The 19,611-nt window shown below is 42.5% G+C and overlaps 1 protein-coding gene and 1 long non-coding RNA gene across 5 annotated transcripts in view; one reads left to right on the top strand and one right to left on the bottom strand.

Annotated features, from left to right (window-relative positions):
- LOC135577049 (lens epithelium-derived growth factor-like) overlaps positions 1-19,611 on the bottom strand; it is a 108,858-nt gene that overhangs the window by 53,834 nt on the left and 35,413 nt on the right. For all 4 annotated transcript variants that reach the window (XM_065044690.1, XM_065044691.1, XM_065044689.1 and 1 more), the window contains exons 5-6: positions 2,393-2,488; positions 1,947-2,009 (exon numbers count right to left, since the gene is read on the bottom strand). In XM_065044690.1, the coding sequence (XP_064900762.1) occupies positions 1,947-2,009; positions 2,393-2,488 (159 nt within the window). The remainder of the gene's footprint in view (positions 1-1,946; positions 2,010-2,392; positions 2,489-19,611) is intronic.
- Positions 1,430-18,747, top strand: LOC135577054 (uncharacterized). Its single transcript, XR_010468657.1, has 3 exons — positions 1,430-7,923; positions 9,649-9,799; positions 12,240-18,747. It is a non-coding gene; the product is annotated as an uncharacterized LOC135577054 (long non-coding RNA).

Genomic DNA, 19,611 nt, shown 5'->3' with positions numbered 1-19,611 from the left:
CTGACCCAAGCTCTGGGCTTACACACACACACCAGCCAAAACTCACTTCTACTGATAAGCTCTCGTCTGATCTATGCACTTCTTAAGTGTGGCCATTGCCCACACCAACGTAAGTCCTCAGAGCCAACTTCTCTTTCCTGCATATGCCTTGCCTTCCACAGCCCATTCTGTTGCACGCCTGACTTCAGTCAAGCACCTTGCTTCCCCTTGCTTGATGGCTGAAACTCGTGTCTACCACTAAGCGCTCATCTCAACCGCTCACTTAAAAAGGACACACAGCTACTGCCCACACCAACGCAAGTGCTCACAGCCATTTTCTCTTTCCTGCCTACAACTGCCTTCTGCAACTAATTCTTATTGCACTCTGACTGAAGCCAAAAACCATCTTTACCAACAAGCTATTCTCTTGATTGTGCAAGGACCTGCAGACACTGCCCATGTCAACACAATATTCACAGCCGAATTCTCCTACCTGCCTGCACTTCCCTTCTGCAGCCCATTCTTGTCACAGTTCAAAACTCTTGTCTTGTAGCCAAAGCTCTTGTCTCGTAACACAAGAATGGGCTGCAAACAGCAAGCGTAGTTGATAAGAGAACTTGGCTGTGAGCACTCATGTTGGCGTGGGCAGTCAGCTGCATGTCTTTGAAAGGGTATGTGGAAGGAGAGTGTCTGCTCCTTTAAGGGTATCTGGTCAAAGGAGACATAAACAAGAACATACAGAGACAAACCTGACTGGCACACGTACTACAGGTACGTTGGACAGAAAAGGAAGATTAAAGAAAATGTACCCCTTTGTACGTCTTTGTCCACTACATATACTTGCAGCCTTGTTAGTACCAAATGTATCAAGACTAGTTCTAGCTCATACCACTGACATGGGGATGGATGCAATTAGTCTAGTTTTATATGAATAAGGTCAGGCTCGGACTTAAAAAAAAAAAAATATAATAAAAAAATCTTAATCCATTTTAAAGAACTTATGGGAGAAGTTTTCAAACACCTTTTTCATCTGAGCAGAGCTGCACATGCCTGACAGAGAAAATCATCTTGGGCCTGGAAGCCATTTTGAGGCCAAAGAACCAGAAAGCTCAAGTGATTAAAAAGTTCAAGAATGAGACCTCTCTTTCAGAGTGTCATCTAAGAGGTTTTTGTCCCTTTGGGAAGTCAAAAAAACCCAAAACACCCACACAAACTTTTGGCTCCTCAGTGTCCCAGGTTGGACACTGGATTTTTAATAAGGTACTGTTTAAACTCAGGGTGTTTTTTAAAGAGAACTAATTTTCATAAGGACATACAAATGTTGCATCTTTCTTTATATTTCTGATATTCAGTATGCTAATGATTCATGGCATAGCACACTAAGGCCATGGTTATACCTTCCTACTAATTTCTGCCGCCAGCACTAATGCAAGCAAGTTGGATGAGGAAATGGCTTCGACTTAAAATTAGACTTTACCTCACTTTATTCTAGATCAGCTCCCCGATCTGGCTTGCACAAGAAGTGCAAGCAGCTGGGACCACTGCTTTCAGAAGGCGGCCAGATTTATGTCGGATCAATGTCACTACGTAAGCATAGCCTAATGGAAAGGGTCAGTATTTCAAGTGTTTGATTCAGTATTATGAACACATTATAGAATTGTTGGGGGGATCGAAATATATTATTTTGTTAGTGGTTTAACAACAATTTGTTCCTTAACATTTCTTATTTACACTAAACCAGGAAAAGATGGGAGTTCCCTACTTTGCATCAAGTTCAAACGCAGAATTGTGAGTGGGAAAACGGAAGTTACTACAACCCTTTCAAATGGGGAGGGGGGTGATGGTGCGCACAGGGGAAGGAAAAAGCACTATAAACTGATGCAATCTATTATTAAAGAATTTGGACTATCCCATAAGAAAATACCTTTCAATCTAGATTCTAACAAGTTAGTTAAATATATTGTTACCTTTCTCTTCCTTCCTCTTCTAGCGACTTCAGGAATGCATATATCATTTGTTTTCATCACATCCTATGACGATAAGAAAAAAATAAAGTGTCTTAGCAAACTTAAGATATAGTTTAAATGATCAAGAATTTATCAGGGAAATCACGTAACTGAAGCTTCTGACATGCGACAGGGAAAAAAAAAAATCATCACATCAAGACGCTTTCTGTTAGTTAATATCATTGCATTAAAATTTGCTCTCTGATGATCTCTCTAATTCCCATTAGCTTCAGTGAGCAGTATAAATATATCTGAATACATATGAAACTTTGCATTTTAAGCCACTCCCGAGACAGTCACAGTGCCAGCAACTGTAGCTTCTCAGTGTTTGAATATACCGGCACAAGTCAAAGTACACAGTATTAAAGTTAACTTCTTTAGGTTAAAAAGAGCAACATTCCACGTACTTTGCTACTGAGTTTTTCAAACGGGACATCATCCAGTTTGACAGTATCCATCTCTTTGTCTTCTGTAGGTAAATTATTATCCTGTTTACTTGATGACTGAAAATGGAAAAATTAACGTGGAGTTAGTTCATTTATAGAAAAACAGAAGTGAAAAAGAAGAGCTCAACTATCAGACTGCTTTGTACTTTTGATTTAAAAAGTTTATGGCTGTATATGCACATTGCTTCGTTAGACAGATATCAATAACCCCAAATCAAACATGTCCATTTTCACATGTGTACCTCTTGCTCTCTACATTTTTTTCATATTTAAAAACAGTTGTCAAAACGGGTCAAAATTATTGCAACATACCATGACAGAACTAAAAAAAAAAAATGACACCAGCACTTATTTTATTAGCCAGGATGCGGTTAGCCTTTTTGGCCACCTGGGCACACTGCTGGCTCATATTCAACTGGCTGTCAATCAGCACTCCTAGATTCCCTTTCTGCCAGGCAGCTTTCCAGCCACTCTTCCCCAAGCCTGTAGCGCTGCCTGGGGTTGTTATGACCCAAGTGCAGGACCCAGCAATTGGCCTTGTTAAACCTCAGACAATTGGACTCAGCCCAACGATCCAGCTGGTCCAGACCCCTCTGTATGGCCTTCGTACCCTCCAGCAGATCAACACTCCCACCCAATTTGGTGTCATCTACAAACTTATTAAGGGCGGACTCAATCCCCTCATCCAGATCATTGATCAAGAGAAATAAACAGAACTGGCCCCAATACTGAGCCCTGGGGAACACCACTCGTGACCGGCCACCAACTGGATTTGGCTCCCTTCACCACAACTCTTTGGGCCTGGCCCTCCAGCCAGTTCTTTATCCATCTCAGAGTACACCCATCCAGGCCGTGAGCTGCCAGCTTCTCCAGGAGAATGCTGTGGGATACGGTGTCAAAGGCTTTACTGAAGTCTAAGTACACAACATCCAGAGCCTTTCCCTCATCTACTAGGTGGGTCACCTTGTCATAGAAGGGGATCAGGCTGGTATAGCAACTGAAAACTGACAAAGTTGTGGGTACAGGTAGTCTCGTGCATACCTTTCCCACTATACGCAATTGGACTTTATTCAATAAATATGACAGCCTGAGTGATCCTACTTTGAGCCCTCTCTGCTAAATAAGTTGGCTGTATGGTGATGGTTTTACTACTCACAGGTCAGTGGATGAGCCCAATTTAAGTTTCATATTAATCATTTAGCTGAAGTAAATGCATACTGAATAGAATGAATCATCTAGAAGTATAAAGTTGTGTGATTTTTAATATACTCCCTGCTTCATGTTACTTAGTAAGCTGGATTTGCTGAAATCTTAAGCTGTGAAGTTCTGCTCATAGTTACCAAAAGCAACTACAAACTAGAAACTACACTTGCAAGATAAGGCCTGTTTTGCAGTTTGCTGAGAAGGAAAGGATTTATTCAGACAAAACAGCACCTGCAAGGCTGTGGACTATAAAGAATATCTACAGCTAAACAAAACAAAGGCACATATGAGATCGGTGAAAAAGATCCAACGAGAAGCAAGATGACCCCAAACTGAAATATCGCTATTGGACTGAATCATGGTATGAATGGTCTGTAAAGATATAAAAGTCTATGGTTTTCTATGGCACCTGGCCTGCCAGGAACAAATACGACGCACCTGTCTCAAAAGGGGAAAAGAATCCTGGGGCAGGAGTTAGTAGGACTCATTGAGAAGGCTTTAAACTATATTTGAAGGGGGAAGGGGAGGAAACCAGGTGTGGCAGAGGCATATCCAAGGGCACATATGAGATCAGTGACCCTTATTCATATAGACTTATTTTATTACTAATTGCTGATTTTAGGTATCATTAATCACTTCTCTTTTCTTGGGGGTTTGCGTTCACTAGGTTTTAACCCTCATTAAAATATAATCTTGATCATTTACTTCCAAATTGCTTTTTCTATGGCTCTCTTTACACATCCTAAAATCATGATAAACACAATTATTAAGACTAAAATAATTGTTCCTGTTTGCACTGATGATGCTAACCACCTTGCACCTCATTTGAGATAATATCTTATTAATCCACATGCTTTCTATATTTTGTCTATGGTCCTGTCATTGTTTCGCTACCTCTTTGATAACCCCAACTTGATCATTTAAATTTTTCATCACATTTGGTATGTGGATACAACAGCGATCATGGTCCAATTTCAGGAAACTGCAAACCCCATGTTCTTTTAATAGTTACAAATCTAAGGCCTACCTATTATGCAAGGTAACTTCCGTGTTGGCTTGAATTTGTCTAATTGTTTTACACTCCGGGCAGTTGTCTTGGCTAAGACCTCCATTTGTTGTGTCAAATTATCTATCACATATCTGTTTTCTAGAGCACAGTCTATGTAGTTAACAGTCTTGAGATACGTATTAAAGCAAGACTCAACTAATTGTGCGGACCTCAAAATGTCTAAGCTGCAAGGTCAGTAGTGTCTATAGTTTGTGATTAAGTGTTTTGCAAGCCATTCTTATCTTTGTTGTGTGACCACTAAAACCTCAAGGATTTATATATCTGTAGGTTAGCAATTGCAGACAGGATTCGCTCATTCTTTCAAGTGATGACAACAATTCATCTATATATATTGAATGTCTCACCTTTTCTAAACTCTTTTAGTGACTGCAGCACAACATTTCATCACACATTGCAACAAAACATGCAAACATACAAATATAGCAATTGCTAATACAATAATGACAATCAATTTCTTAATTCATTTCTGTAAATCAGGAATCCACGACATCAATCATGTCCAAACTTCTTGAAATCTGTAAGAGGTATTGCTTTTTGTACCTCATGCAAGACTGCAGTATGTTTCCAAATCTCCTCTAACTCAGTCATGATTCTTTTCGATTGATCAACTTTCGAATGAAGTGTTTTCCCAAGATATATTAATAGGGAGAGGCATTTCTAATATAAGAACTCCTTTACTTGAATTCTCTAGGTAATATGTGCATACTCAGCAATTGGTCTTGTCAGCTATCTGCATGGTTTTCCGGATCATCATAAAATGTACATTTTGGGTCCATGGATTCTCCTGATTTAACAGTGAACTTGCTGTACCATATAACAGGCAAAGACTTATGTAACTGTAATACACGTTTAAACAGATATCTACAAAGAAAACAGACTAATATTAACGCTACAATCAAACCTCCTTGAAGACAATCAAATTCTGTATAAGATTCTATTTCAGTCTGAGTGCAGTTCATTATGTTTCCCTAAGTTTCAGTGTTAAAGGAGTGGTTTCTGATTTCTACTCAGTCTCTGTTCTTTTATTTATTCTAGTGTGGTAAATCCAGAAACTGACTCCTTTATGTTTCACAGCTGTGTTAGTTACCAGCAGTACCGTACAGAGTCTTCTCTACCACTCTTTCAAAGTTTGTCCTTTCAGGTCCAAGGACAGACTGGATCTCCAGGTCAGAAGGAAGATACATACAGTCACATCCAATGCCACAGGTGCTTTCTCCTGGATATACCTATGTAATGATGAGAAAGTTTTTCCCAAAGACAACATTTATTCGATGAGCATTTGGGTCCCCAAAATATGCATTTAGATCAGTTTCTCCTGTCAAGTTTACTGAATAGGATCTCCCATATAATATTTCAAAAGGGCTTATTTTTTCTCTTATTCTTTAAGTAATGTGAATTCTCAGAAAAATAATTAGCAACACACCTATCCATTTTAAATGAGTTCCCTGTCACAATTTAGCTAATTGCCTTTTTATAGATTGATTCATTCATTCTTTCTAGCTTTCCACTAGATTGAGATCTCTAAGGGGCATGCAAGTCCCATCTTACCCCCAGAAGAGTAAAAATAGTCCGTATTATTTCTGCTATAAAATGTGGAACAGCCAAACCTTGGTATGATTTTATTCAATAATTTCTTTGCTACTTCTCTAGCTTTGTTGGTCTGGCATGGGAAAGCTTCAGGCCATCTAGAAAATTCAGAAAGATTAATTTACCAATATAATCCCGATACAGGGAATTGACAATTAACTGATTAACACTTAAAGAACTAACACTTGACACTTAGAGAACTAACCCTTAGCCCACATCACTAGACTTAAAGAGCCAACAGAGAGCTAACCCTTTAACCCGCATAGCCTTGCTTAGCTTTGTGTAACTTATTGTACGAGAAACAGGAGTTCGCTGATGCCTTGCAAAGATAATAATCCTTGGGTGCATCCTTGAGTGAACTAGATAACAGAAACTTGGGCACAGGACAGAAGATATGCCAGTTTTAACCAACTCAGCAGTCTGAGTCCTAACCAACTCATCACACTAGACCAAAGGTGACCGTGTACAGAGAAGAGGACCCGGGTTCAAGATCACTGCACAGCTGCAACCAGGAGGAGCCAGAGGTGGAGACTATGGAAATGGTCTCCCGGAACTCATTGTAATAACTGCTTTCTCGGGGACAGGTTATGAATATGTATAGGCATTCCTAATACTTTCATGAATATGTAACACTTTACTGTATTTAACCAAGCTCACAACTACTGTAAAAACACACATCTTGGGCGGAGCTATCCCCTGTGCGTCCGGCGTCATAAATACATACCTTCTTTACAATCTCAAGGGTTGTAAGGTCATTTCCACGCCTCAATCCCATAAAATTCCCTCTCTTTTACCTCTCCAGATGGGAGCTTAAAGCCTATCTTACAACTTTGCATTTTAGGTCCAATTGCATATCTTTTAACATTTGTCCAATTTGGTGAGCCTTTTTAGGTTTTAGAAGAGCTTCTAATAGCTTCAACATTTCTTGCTCATGTTTGATAGGTGACACTCGTGAAGTCAGAAGTCCTCTTTCTTTACATATTGTCCCATGTGCCTCTGTACAATTCCAAAAGCATATTTAGAGTCTGTATATATTAACTCGCTTATCTTGTGGCTTAGGTTCCAGTCAAAACAACAAGGTCAGCTTTCTGTGCTGAGGTATTTGATGGCAACGGTTGTGTTTCTGTTATGTTGTCTAAAGTTCGGCTTTTTGCCATCTTGCCGTTTTGCAGAGGTTTTGCAGAAGGCACATATGAGATCGGTGAAAAAGATCCAATGAGAAGCAAGATGACCCCAAACTGAAAAATCGCCATTGGACTGAATCGTGGTATGAATGGTCTGTAAAGATATAAAAGTCTATGGTTTTCTATGCTCGGGTTGGACCTCTGTGCAGGTACCCAGCTTGAGTCAGCCCTCCTGGTATTCTACTCCATTAATTATTTTTTTTTCTGAGAATTTTGTTTCCTGAAAGTCTGCTCTGCATACAATTATCACACCTCGCCTGAAAGTTTGCCTTCAGAGCTCTAAAATACAGACTCTGGAGCAAACGGTTATCAGGGAGGGAAGAATCCTGAAAGTTTGCACTGCATGGGATACAGGCCTCGCCTGAAAGTCTGCCTCCGGAGCTCCAAGTCACAGCCTTTGGAGTGAACGGTTATTAGGGAGGGAACGGGTACAGGCACCTGGAGAGAAGGTAAGCAGCATTTGGCTTGACATATTTCCCCCATGCAGTAAATAATAGAGTGAACCTGCCATCGAACTCTTTTAAGTTGCACTTCTCTTTGATAAATCTAAATATTGTTCTGCAGTAAGCAGAACTCTAAATTACTCCCCCATGACTGGTCCTCAGCCTATTATCCCCTAATAATTTTTCAGGTAGGCAGTGATGAAACCAAAAAGGGAAAACTAAAGACAATCAAGAGAGACTTCAGGGCCTTGGGATGCATGGTCAAGGGATCACGAGCACAAGCACTGTTCTCCAATCTCCCCACAGTTGCAGGATACAACGAAGAAAGATGCAGGAAGACCCACCAGATCAATACCTGGTTGCAGGACTGGTGTCACTGGCAGAATTTTGGGTTTTTTCATCATGGGTCAGCTTACATGGCACCTGGCCTGCCAGGAACAAATACGACACACCTGTCTCAAAAGGGGAAAAGAATCCTGGGGCAGGAGTTAGTAGGATTCATTGAGAAGGCTTTAAACTATATTTGAAGGGGGAAGGGGAGGAAACCAGGTGTGGCAGAGGCATACCCAAGGGTGACATGCCAGCATTTGAGGGAAGTGCTAGCAAGGCCCTTCTGTCTGCCGTCCCAGTGGAGGCAGGGGATGGAGGCATCGAAGAAGGGGGGCATAGATGGAGCAGACCTTGACTGACAATCCAGACTGATCAATAAGAATATTCCATCCCATTAGCGTCATGCTTCATATTTAAGGAAGAGTCAGGATCTTCTGGTCTCTCTCTTTGGCTCTTTGCTCTCGGAGACCTGTTCAGGGCATTTAGTTCAGTCTTTTTGCCATCCTGCTGTTTTGCAGAGGTCTCTGAGCCTTTTCTGCCTTTTTCTCTCTTTTTATTAGTATTTTGTTATTTTATTTAACTGTGTTTATCTCAGTCCAAGTTTTTCCCTTCCCTTTTGATTCTCTCCCCTATTTGCAGGGGTGGGGAGGGGGTGAGCGGCTATCATGGTTGTATTGCTAGCTTGGATTAAAAGAGAACAGTACATTATAACGGGGAGGTAAACATTGCAGAGGATCCCATTGCTGGGATTCCTCCTTTTTTACCTCCTCCTCTTCCACTTTTAGCAGAAAGAGGTGCTCTGTCTTTTTCAAAGTACAATGTATCCAGCAAGCTGCATAATCTGACTCCTCTTGAGAGAAGGGCATTTTTTGGTTTGCATACAAATTTAAATCTTGGCACAGCCAGTCATCATCAGATCCGTATTTTGGCAAAAATAACTTCCGCCCTGTTATGGGCTCCTTTGTTTAGACAAAACCACAATAATTTATCATTTTCTTTTTATCCTTCTTTTTTTTTACATGACATGTCTCCCCAGTACCTTAACATCCTCCCTAATGGAGGAATGTCATCAGGGGTTTTTCCTTTATCCTCCCTAGGCCTAGCATTTTTATTTCCCATTCTGAGTCCCAAGGCTTCTCTTTCACTTTGTCCTTCTGCCTCATCCTCCGTCCACCTTCCTCACAGAAGAATGTAACCATGGATCCAGACTCTGCACTTGCTTCATACTAAAAGTAGTATGTCTCAATCACTCACACACAAAAGCCTCTCAGAATGCCCCCCCCCCTCCCCCCTCCCACCAAGGTAATATTTAACAGTCCAATTTTACCTTGGTTCATGCACGGAGTTGCCTGGTCGCTTGGATTGTACCTACCACTTTTTCCTTTCCCCTATGATTTGCAGGGATCCACCTTCTTCAATACAGTCTCGAGATTTCTGTCAGTCCTTTCTGGAGTCCCTACTGACGATCCACGGAACCGTTGAAATCAACAGGGCCTTCGGCATCAGGGACCCCCAAGATGATGACTTCGACTCCCATGTGAGCCCCCAAATTGTAAGAAACTATTACCTTACCAGTATAATAGGTGCAGGTAGGATCTCTCAACAAAGCATATTTTATTGACGATTTTGCAAGACCGGGTGTTCTACCTAAGGTAGGCACACCGAACAGGGCTCAACCCCCTGCTTATATTCCCCTAATCCCTCTTGCTCTCTACACTTTTTTCATATTTACAAACAGTTGTCAGAATGGGTCAAAATATTGCAACATACTATGTCAGAACTAAAAAAAAAAATTACACCAGAACTTATTTTATTCCATTTTATGTTTGTGGTAACGTCATTACATTTTTCCATATCGGTACTTCAAAATGTTCATACCAATACTAAAAAAAGTCGTTTGGATAACTTCTTATCTAGGTATATGGAGAAGAGTCATGGATCAGAATGAGCAAACAATACAAATGTAAAGGTGTACAAACGAAATGCAGTAGACTACAAACAAGGCATTTAATGGTTTATGAGCTAAAATTCACTAACACTGATCATCAGTAACTGGATTTTGACAATGCTATGCTTTAAAAAGAACAAATCAAAAACCCTTTAGAAGAGCTGGTTTTTAGTGATATGTATTTAGATCTATTTTAGAGATATATCTAAGTTTGATGGTCAAGAGTTTGTAATACTTCTAAATAATCACCTTAGCCCTGTGAGAAAAAGAGAGCGAATGAGGGCATGCTCAAAAGTGAGAGAAAATTAGATAAAAGTTAAGGAGAAAGAGGACATGAAAGATAGCAAGAGACAAAGAGAGAAAATAGAGAGAACTGGGGGGGGGGGGGGGGGGCAGAGGTAGGTAAGGAAGGTGTGAGATGGAAAGGTAGAGAGGGGGAGAGAAAGGGAGCAGGACAAAGAGAGAGAAAGAGACAAGTGGGAGAAGAGGAGGGAAAGAGAGAAGGAGAGAGGAATAAAGGGAGAGGAAGGCAGAGTCAGGGAGATGGGGAAGGTGAGAGGGATACAGGAGATGGGGGAGAAAGAGAAAAAGAGAGAAGAGGGAGAAACAGAGAGGGGGAAGAGGTGAACAGAGAGAGAGCATGAGATAGATATGGAGGAAGAGAGAAGGAGAAAGGCAGTAAAAGAGCAGGAGAAAGAGAAAAGGATGGGAGAGAAAAGGATGAGGGGGCGAGCGAGGATTAGGAGCAGGGGAGAAAGATAGGAAGAGAGTGAAAAAAGGGGGAAGGAGAGAAAAAGAGAGAGGAAAAAGAAGCAAAAAGTGGGAGAGGGAATGAGAGACAGAAAATGAAAAGAGGAAGAGATGGGGAAAGGGAGAAAGGAGGAGGAAGGGAGAGACATAGGAAAGGGAGAGAGAAGAGAGTAGGCAAAGAGAGCTATCACGACCAAAAAAAGTGGGGTGGGAGGAGTTGAGGGGAGAATAGAGATGGTGGGGAGAGATAAGTCAGGTAGCACAGAGAGAGAGACTAAGAGAGTGATCAAAAGAAATAGAGATGCCAAGCCCAAGACAGAGACCAGGGGTGGGGGGGAAGAGGGAGAAAGAGTGAGACCAAGAAAGTCACGTGGGTGCAAACAAGAAAGAGTTAGAAAGAGGGAGAGATTTGGGGTGGGGAGGAATGGGAGAGAGTCAGGGAGAGAGAGTCTGAGACCAGGCAAAGGAAAGGGAGAAGGAGAAGGAATGAATGAGAGACAGAGAGATGGAGAGGAGAGAGAAAGAGACTGAGATGGGGAGGAGGGCACAGAGACAGACCAGGTGACACTGAGAGGGAAAGTGTGAGAGAGACCAAAAGCATGTGAGAGAGACTGAGAAAATGATGAGGGAGGGAGTCCTGAGACTGAGAGAAATTGAGATGGGGAGAATGACCCCAAGAGAGAGAGATGGGGAGAAATAAAGTGAACAAGGGAGAGGCTCTGAGGGAAGGCCTGAGAGAGAGATCAAGAGAGACTGAGCAGTGGGGTAGACCAAGAGACACTGAGAGAGATGTACCGATAGAGAGAAAGACAGAGAGATCAAAAGAGAGTATGGGAGAGAGACTGAGGGAGAGAGAGGCACACACTGAGATCGAGAGTGTGAACAGGACTGAGAGAGATGGGAAGAAAGTGAGTGAGAGGTAGGCCGAAAGAGAGGCTGAGACACATGAGGCAAGAGATTGGTGGGAGAGGTGGCGAGGGGAGATGGGGGTAGAGGTGGCAAGAGACATAGTGAGAGGGGACAGGGAAAGACTGAGACATGGAGATAGACAGTGTAAGAGACAGAGCAAGAGCCAGAGGGCAAGATAAGAGGGGGAGAGAGACTGAGACATCATGGTGTAACAAGTAGTTCCGAGAAATGTTTGTTCATTAAAGCTCCTGGAGATGTTTGTTTGAGTTCTGAGAAGTGTTTGTATGCTTACTTGCTTTGTCCTGCTTGATGTATTTACCTAACAAGGAGATGTTTGTTTGAGTTCTTACTTGCTTTGTTCTGCTTGATATATTTACCTCATAAGTAACCAAAGTAAGGCGATCGAAACTGGCTACACAGCAGTCAACCTCACATGATGCAAGACACACCGTGAGAGCCTTCAACATGAGTGAAAAGTTACACCCGGAAGCTGTGGACCAGAAATGGACTATAAGAACCAGAGAACTGAATTAGCTGTGTGCGCGTGCCGCAAGGGAGACTGAGGTCTCTAGGCCGCACCCAGCGCTGTCTTTGCTTATTGCTTGATTAAAAATAAAACTTTTGTTACTTACAAGACTAAGTCGAAATTTATTACAATTTGGTGCTGTGACTCGGATGAAGGATATTCGGTGGCGATCCTTTTTGAGGGAGGCGCCCCGCTTCTTTTTCTTAGGGCCCTTGGAGGATTTTGCCGCCATCCTTCACCGACGAACCTTCTAAATTGCAATAAGCAAAGTAAACGCCGGCAGCCCCTTAAACTTTGTGCACGAAGACCCGAGTGAAGACGCAGGATGCGTGAGTATAGGCTGGATGTCCACTCGGGTTGGGGCTGGGATTCCTGGGGTACGACGACTGAGACGTCCAATTGCGGGCGAAGCGAGTGCGGACCCTCCAGTAGTGCAGTTCTCGTAGCCCGCGAGGGAGTGAGTCACGAATGAGGGGAGCACGTGTGAGTGTGTGTGAGTGTACCCTGGAAGATGGGACAGAAGAAAAGCAGGCCTTCTGGTCCCATGGGTGGGGAGCAAGCGAAACTCCCAGGACAGTCCATTAGGATTAATGATTAAATATTGGGATGATTACCCCTCTAGACGGGGTAAGAGTAAAATAAAAATGATACACTATTGCATGGAGGTTTGGGGTGGTAAGGAAATTCATAAGGACCATTTGTTTTGGCCAGTATTTGGGTCCTTTGAGGACTGGATTTGCCAAGCCTTGAATCTTTATGTTAACTCAAAAGAACCATTTAGTCAAGAGGAGAGTGATTATGCGCGCTTATGGATAGGGTCAGAAACTAGGATCAACTTGTATCCGTTAAAAGAAAAGGGGGATGAGAAGCACGATAAACGAAGAAATAAGCGGCATGAGGAAGAGATTCCCGTAACTCCCCCACCTTATGTGCCGTCACCATTACCCCTGGTGCCGGCCCCTAGCCCAAATGCTCCACCACTAGTACCGAACCTGGAGGAAGCGGACCGTAGTCAACCCACAGGACCCGTCACCCGTAGTAAAACTAGACAGCAGCAGTATCAGGTGACGGGACATTTATATCCGTTGCGAGAAATTGCAATGGGAGGACCACAGGCGGGAATGGGATATGTGGCGGTGCCCCCCAATTCTGGAGACGTTAGAGATTTTAAAAAGGAAATGGGGAGTCTTTTAGAAGACCCGCTGGGAGTAGCAGAGCGGGTTGACCAATTTTTAGGGCCCAACGTATACACTTGGGATGAGTTACAATCGATAATAGGAATATTGTTCATTGCAGAAGAGAGGGGAATGATCCGTAGAGCCAGTATGCGAATCTGGGATGAACAGCATCAACAGGGTCCTGCAGCTGACACTAAATGGCCGTTGCAAAGGCCCGACTGGAATAACCAGGACCCATTACACAGGGGTCACATGCAAGATCTGCGGACTATATTAGTCCAGGGTATTAGAGAATTTGTACCGAGAGGGCAGAACATTGGAAAGGTGTTTAGTGAACACCAGAAAAAAAGATGAAACGCCCACAGAATGGCTAGAATGGCTTAGAAAGAATTTACAGTTATACTCGGGATTAGATCCCAGTACCCCTGTAGGGGAAGCGTTGTTAAAAAAGCAATTTGTAGCAAAAACCTGGACAGATATTCGGAAGAAACTGGAAAAACTTGAGGATTGGCAAAATCGTGGATTAGATGAACTACTAAGGGAAGCTCAGAAAGTGTATGTCAGGAGAGAGGATGAAAAAGAGCGGAGGACTGTACGAATGATGGTTGCAGCAGTCAGAGAAGGTACAGCTCAGAAATTCAAAGATCGAAGGGCAGAGTATAAGGGGCCTAGTCCTAAGATAAGACCCCTTAATAGCGAGACTACAATGGAACTGGGTGAGCTGATAGAATGTTTTTACTGTGGAAAGAAAGGGCACATTAAGCGGAACTGTAGGAAGAAAATGGCGGATGAGAAAATGTTTAAAGCAGAATAGGGGTGTCAGGGGCTCTTTTTGCTGGGGACCCAAAAAGGAACAGAGCCCTTGATAAAATTGAAAGTGGGCCCCCAGCAGCAAGAAATTGAATTTCTTGTCGATTCCGGGGCAGAGCGATCTACCACACAAGCCTTGCCCAGGGGATGCAAAATATCCTCTGACACCATGCAAGTAATTGGGGCAAAAGGGGAGCCATTTCGTGTTCCCGTTGTAAAGGGGGTAATTATCGAAACCGACTCCAAAATAGGAGTGGGAAATTTGCTTTTAGTTCCAGAAGCTGAATATAATCTCTTGGGGCGAGATTTAATAATCGAATTGGGTATCAATTTAGAAGTAATAGGGAAAGAATTTTGGATAAGATTATGTTCCCTCAAAGTGGAAGACGAGAATAAAATTAATCCTGAAGTGTGGTATACGGAGGATTCAGTAGGGAAACTGAACATAATGCCCTTTAAAGTTAAAATCTCTAGCCCAGAAATACCCATTCGGTTAAGACAATATCCAATATCTGAAGAAGGTCGAAGGGGGTTGAAACCAGAAATAGAGAGATTGTTAGAAAAAGGCTTGCTTGAACCTTGCATGTCTCCTTTTAACACCCCCATTTTACCTGTAAAAAAAAAAAAAAAAAAAAGGATGGGAAATGGAGGCTGGTACATGACCTGAGGGAGATAAACAAAAGGACTGTGAGTTGATTTCCCATAGTAACTAACCCGTATACCCTCCTGAGTCATATAAGCCCGGATGATAAGTGGTATAGTGTAATAGACTTAAAGGACGCCTTTTGGGCTTGCCCATTGGATGAAATTATTTTGCCTTTGAGTGTGAGGACCCAGATACTCATAGAAAACAACAGTTACGCTGGACTGTACTTCCCCAGGGGTTTACGGAGTCACCTAACTTGTTCGGGCAAGCTTTAGAACAAATTCTGCAGTGATATGAGCGCAGTCCAGGCATAAAGAAAGAGCTGATAAGTGCCCCTGTGTTGAGCTTGCCAGATGATACGGAAACCATTTTATTTATTCACTAATATAGATGCAGGGACTGCATACGGGGTCTTGGCACAAGAATGGGCTGGACATAAAAAAACTGGTAGTTTATTTATCTAAATTGCTAGACCCCGTTAGCAGGGGTTGGCCAACATGCCTACAAGCAATAGTAATCAGCTGCATTACTAGTAGAAGAAGCACAGAAAATAACATTTGGAGGAGAATTGCATGTTTTGACACCACATAATATACGAGGGGTTTTGCAACAAAAATCTGATAAATGGATAACAGATTCTAGGTAATGGATAACAGATTCTAAGTTGTTAAAATACGAAAGTATGTTAATTGAATCCCCTAAATTAACCCTAGAAATTACTTCCTTGCAGAACCCTGCACAGTTCTTATATGGGGAATCTAGCAAACAATTAACACATGATTGTTTGCAAACAATTGAAGAGCAAAAATAAACAACAAATAAGGAAACGAGTTCCCGGCGGAAGGGAACTCATATACCGGCCATTCTCAAGAATACAGATTGATTTTACAGAGTTGCCAAAGGTCAGACGCTACCGTTATTTTTTGGTGCTAGTAGACCACCTTACACACTTTGTGGAGGCATTCCCAACAGCTAGAGCTACTGTACGTACAGTAGCAAAAATACTGTTAGAAGAAATAATTCCCCGATATGGAATAATTGAAGCCATTGATTCTGACCGGGGCCCACACTTTGCATCAAAGATTATTACAGAGACCTTCCAAGCACTAGGTACCAATTGGCAGTATCATACTTCATGGCATCCACAAAGTTCAGGAAGAGTAGAACGAATGAATGGAGAGATAAAGAAACAACTCACAAAACTAATGATAGAAACCAAAATGTCATGGGTAAAGTGCTTGCCCTTAGCACTATTAAATGTACGAACGCAGCCGAGAACAGACCTCGGGATCTCACCTTTCGAGATGTTATATGGTATGCCTTATGATTTAAAAATACCACAGGACCACCCAGAAATAAAGGATTTCCAAATAAGGAGTTATCTAATACAGTTATTAAAGCGAAGAAAATACCTTTGGGAAAAAGGGTTGGTGGTACAGAGTCCACCTCTGGACATAAAAATACATACCCTAGGACCTGAAGATAAGGTACTCATAAAAACATGGAAAGAAACATCATTAACCCCTCGATGGGAGGGACCTTTTGTTGTTTTACTCACTACAGAAACAGCCATCCGAACTGCCGAAAAGGGGTGGACACACGCCAGCCGAGTTAAAGGTCCAGTCAAGACTAACGCCTGGACTGCAGAGCCCACAGACGACCCTCTGAAAGTTAAACTACGGAAACAATAAATGGACTTGGGCTTGTTGAATCATACCGTGCAAGTACAAAAAAAACGATAAAGTTGTCCCATTTGTAAAAATCATAGAGTTAGATGTATTAATATAAGTTGTAATTGTTATCCTTTTATATGTTTTAGATGCACAGTGTGCCAGGAAAAACTGGTGGTTGCATTGCCTAGACAGTATTCCCCTTCGAGGGACTTGTGATCAGTGTTATTCGATTGAACGAGAAATTACTGAATTGGCATTAGAACTTAAAGCCTTACGAGGAGAAATTGAGGTCAAAGGCCCTAGTTGGGGGAACAAATACTGGAACGAGTTTGTTCCCACCCTAATGAGCCGACTCCCCTGAAATTACAAGTGTGTTGCTGAACCACTGTAAAGGAAATAGCGTGCCATTCCCCCTTGGTAAAAAGCTGCAACTAGGAAACCTACAAGCGACGGTGCAGTCACCGTAAATATTCGGGGCCTCCTGAAGAATATTCTTGCTGCCGAGAAGATGGTTTACCCCGTGGCTCGAAGCAACCGAGTCGACGGGCGAGGCAGAGGAATAACACAAAGTGGGGGCAAAAAAAACCCGAATGGAATTGTGCAGCAATGTTGGGAGAACTACCCCAGTGCTAGGCAGCACAACAAATTGCAAAATCAAAGCAAGCTGAACCTAGGCAAATGCAACCCCACCTGGTATGCTGTATTAATATTATTACTAATGGCCAGTAATGGGGAGTCAGCACATAGACCATACAAATGGACCCTAATTCAGGTAGAAGAGAGCCGAGTGATTAAAGAGAATATTACAGTAGGATCCCCTAGTTTTTCTGTAACCCTTTGTCAGTTAGCACCTATACAACCATGCTTAGATCAAAAAGGTTATTATGTTTGTCCCTCTTCCAATCCAGGGAAGAGTTACTGCAACTATCCTAATGAGTATTATTGTGCATATTGGGGTTGTGAGACAATTGCTTCAGACTGGAAACCGGTTGTGCGAGATAAGTTTTTGAATATAACCTGGGGGCCCAGCAGTTGCCAACCTCCTAAGCAAGCACTAAGAGTGGCCGTTGATGAGGACCTGTTAAGGATAGAGCAATCTATAAGTGCGCTAGAAAAATCGGTAAGATCTCTGTCTGAAGTAGTCTTACAGAACCGCCGAGGTTTGGACCTACTATTTCTTAAGGAAGGAGGACTTTGTGCGGCTTTAAGGGAAGAGTCTTGTATATATGCCGATCACACAGGACTAGTAAGAGACACAATGAATAAACTACGAGAAAATATAGAAAAACGAAAAAAAAGAATATGAATCTCGGCAGAGCTGGTATGAGAACTGGTTCAGACAATCACCCTGGCTTACAACCCTCCTATCCACTATAGCAGGACCACTGATTCTTTTAATCCTAGTATTAACATTCGGACCTTGTATCTTAAATAAAGTAATACCGATCGTGAAAGGCAGAATAGAAGCTGCTCACTTGATGTTGATTGAGGCAAAATATGAGAAATTGCATGATCAAAACGACACTGAATTATTAGTATTAAGTGGTCAAGAGTTGCAACGCTTTAACGAACAAAATGAGTAAAAAAAAAAGGGGGGGAGTTGCAACAAGTAGTTCTGAGAAATGTTTGTTCATTAAAGCTCCTGGAGATGTTTGAGTTCTGAGAAGTGTTTGTATGCTTACTTGCTTTGTCCTGCTTGATGTATTTACCTAACAAGGAGATGTTTGTTTGGGTTCTTACTTGCTTTGTCCTGCTTGATGTATTTACCTAACAAGGAGATGTTTGTTTGAGTTCTTACTTGCTTTGTTCTGCTTGATGTATTTACCTCATAAGTAACCAAAGTAAGGCGATCGAAACTGGCTACACAGCAGTCAACCTCACATGATGCAAGACACACCGTGAGAGCCTTCAACATGAGTGAAAAGTTACACCCGGAAGCTGTGGACCAGAAATGGACTATAAGAACCAGAGAACTGAATTAGCTTTGTGCGCGTGCCGCAAGGGAGACTGAGGTCTCTAGGCTGCACCCAGCGCTGTCTTTGCTTATTGCTTGATTAAAAATAAAACTTTTGTTACTTACAAGACTAAGTCGAAATTTATTACAGTGGGAGAGAGAGAGCAGCCCAAGAGAGACTGACATGGAGGGGAAGAAAGGGAGATCACTGGGGCGAGAGCCAGAGAGAGAGATCAAAGGCCTGGGAGTGAAATAAATTGAGAGACTGTAAAATAGAGCAAGTAAGGGGAGGCAATCAAGAGAGGGAAAGAGACAGAATGGGAGGGGGAGAGAGCAAGCACAAGATAGGGAGAGAGATATGCAGAGAAAGTGACTAAAAGAGAAATGGGGGGGAGAGTGCTAAGAGAGTGAGAGTCTGAAAGAAGCCAGGAGAGACCAAGACAGAGAGGACTAGAGAGAGAGGGAAAGAGAGAGACTCTGAGACAGAGTCCAAGACAGATAGATAGGAGAACGAGATACACTGGGAGACAAAGTGAGGGAGAGAAAAAGCAAGGGAAAATGAGGGATAGAGGGGGGGAAGGAGGGGGGAAAGGGGGAGAGAAGGGGAAGGAGGGAGGAGAAAAGTGAACAGAGGCAGAGAGAGATGTGGAAAGTAAGAGGAGATAATAAAAGAGTTAACGGGAAAGAGAGACACCAAAAGACAAAAAGAAAAAGAGTTTGAGAAAGCAAGAGAGGGAAGAAGACAAAGTGAGAGAAAAATGTTAGGCAAGTGAGGAAGCAAGTGAGAGAGAGAAAGGGAGAGGGGGTGAGGTGAGAAGGGGCAAGAGGGGACAGGGGTGAGAGGGAGGAGAGAGGTGATGGGGGAGAGTCAGGGGAGAGAGGTCAGGAGGAGAGGTGGAAAGGTGAGCGGGGAGGGGGGAAGTAAGGGGGAAGAGAGGCAGGGGAGAGGAAAGGCAGGGAGATGGTACAG

This window comes from Columba livia, chromosome W (genome assembly GCF_036013475.1).
Source record: "Columba livia isolate bColLiv1 breed racing homer chromosome W, bColLiv1.pat.W.v2, whole genome shotgun sequence".
NCBI lineage: Eukaryota > Metazoa > Chordata > Aves > Columbiformes > Columbidae > Columba > Columba livia.
Note: the sequence above shows the minus strand (reverse complement) of the source record. Positions and strands in the feature narration are given on the sequence as shown.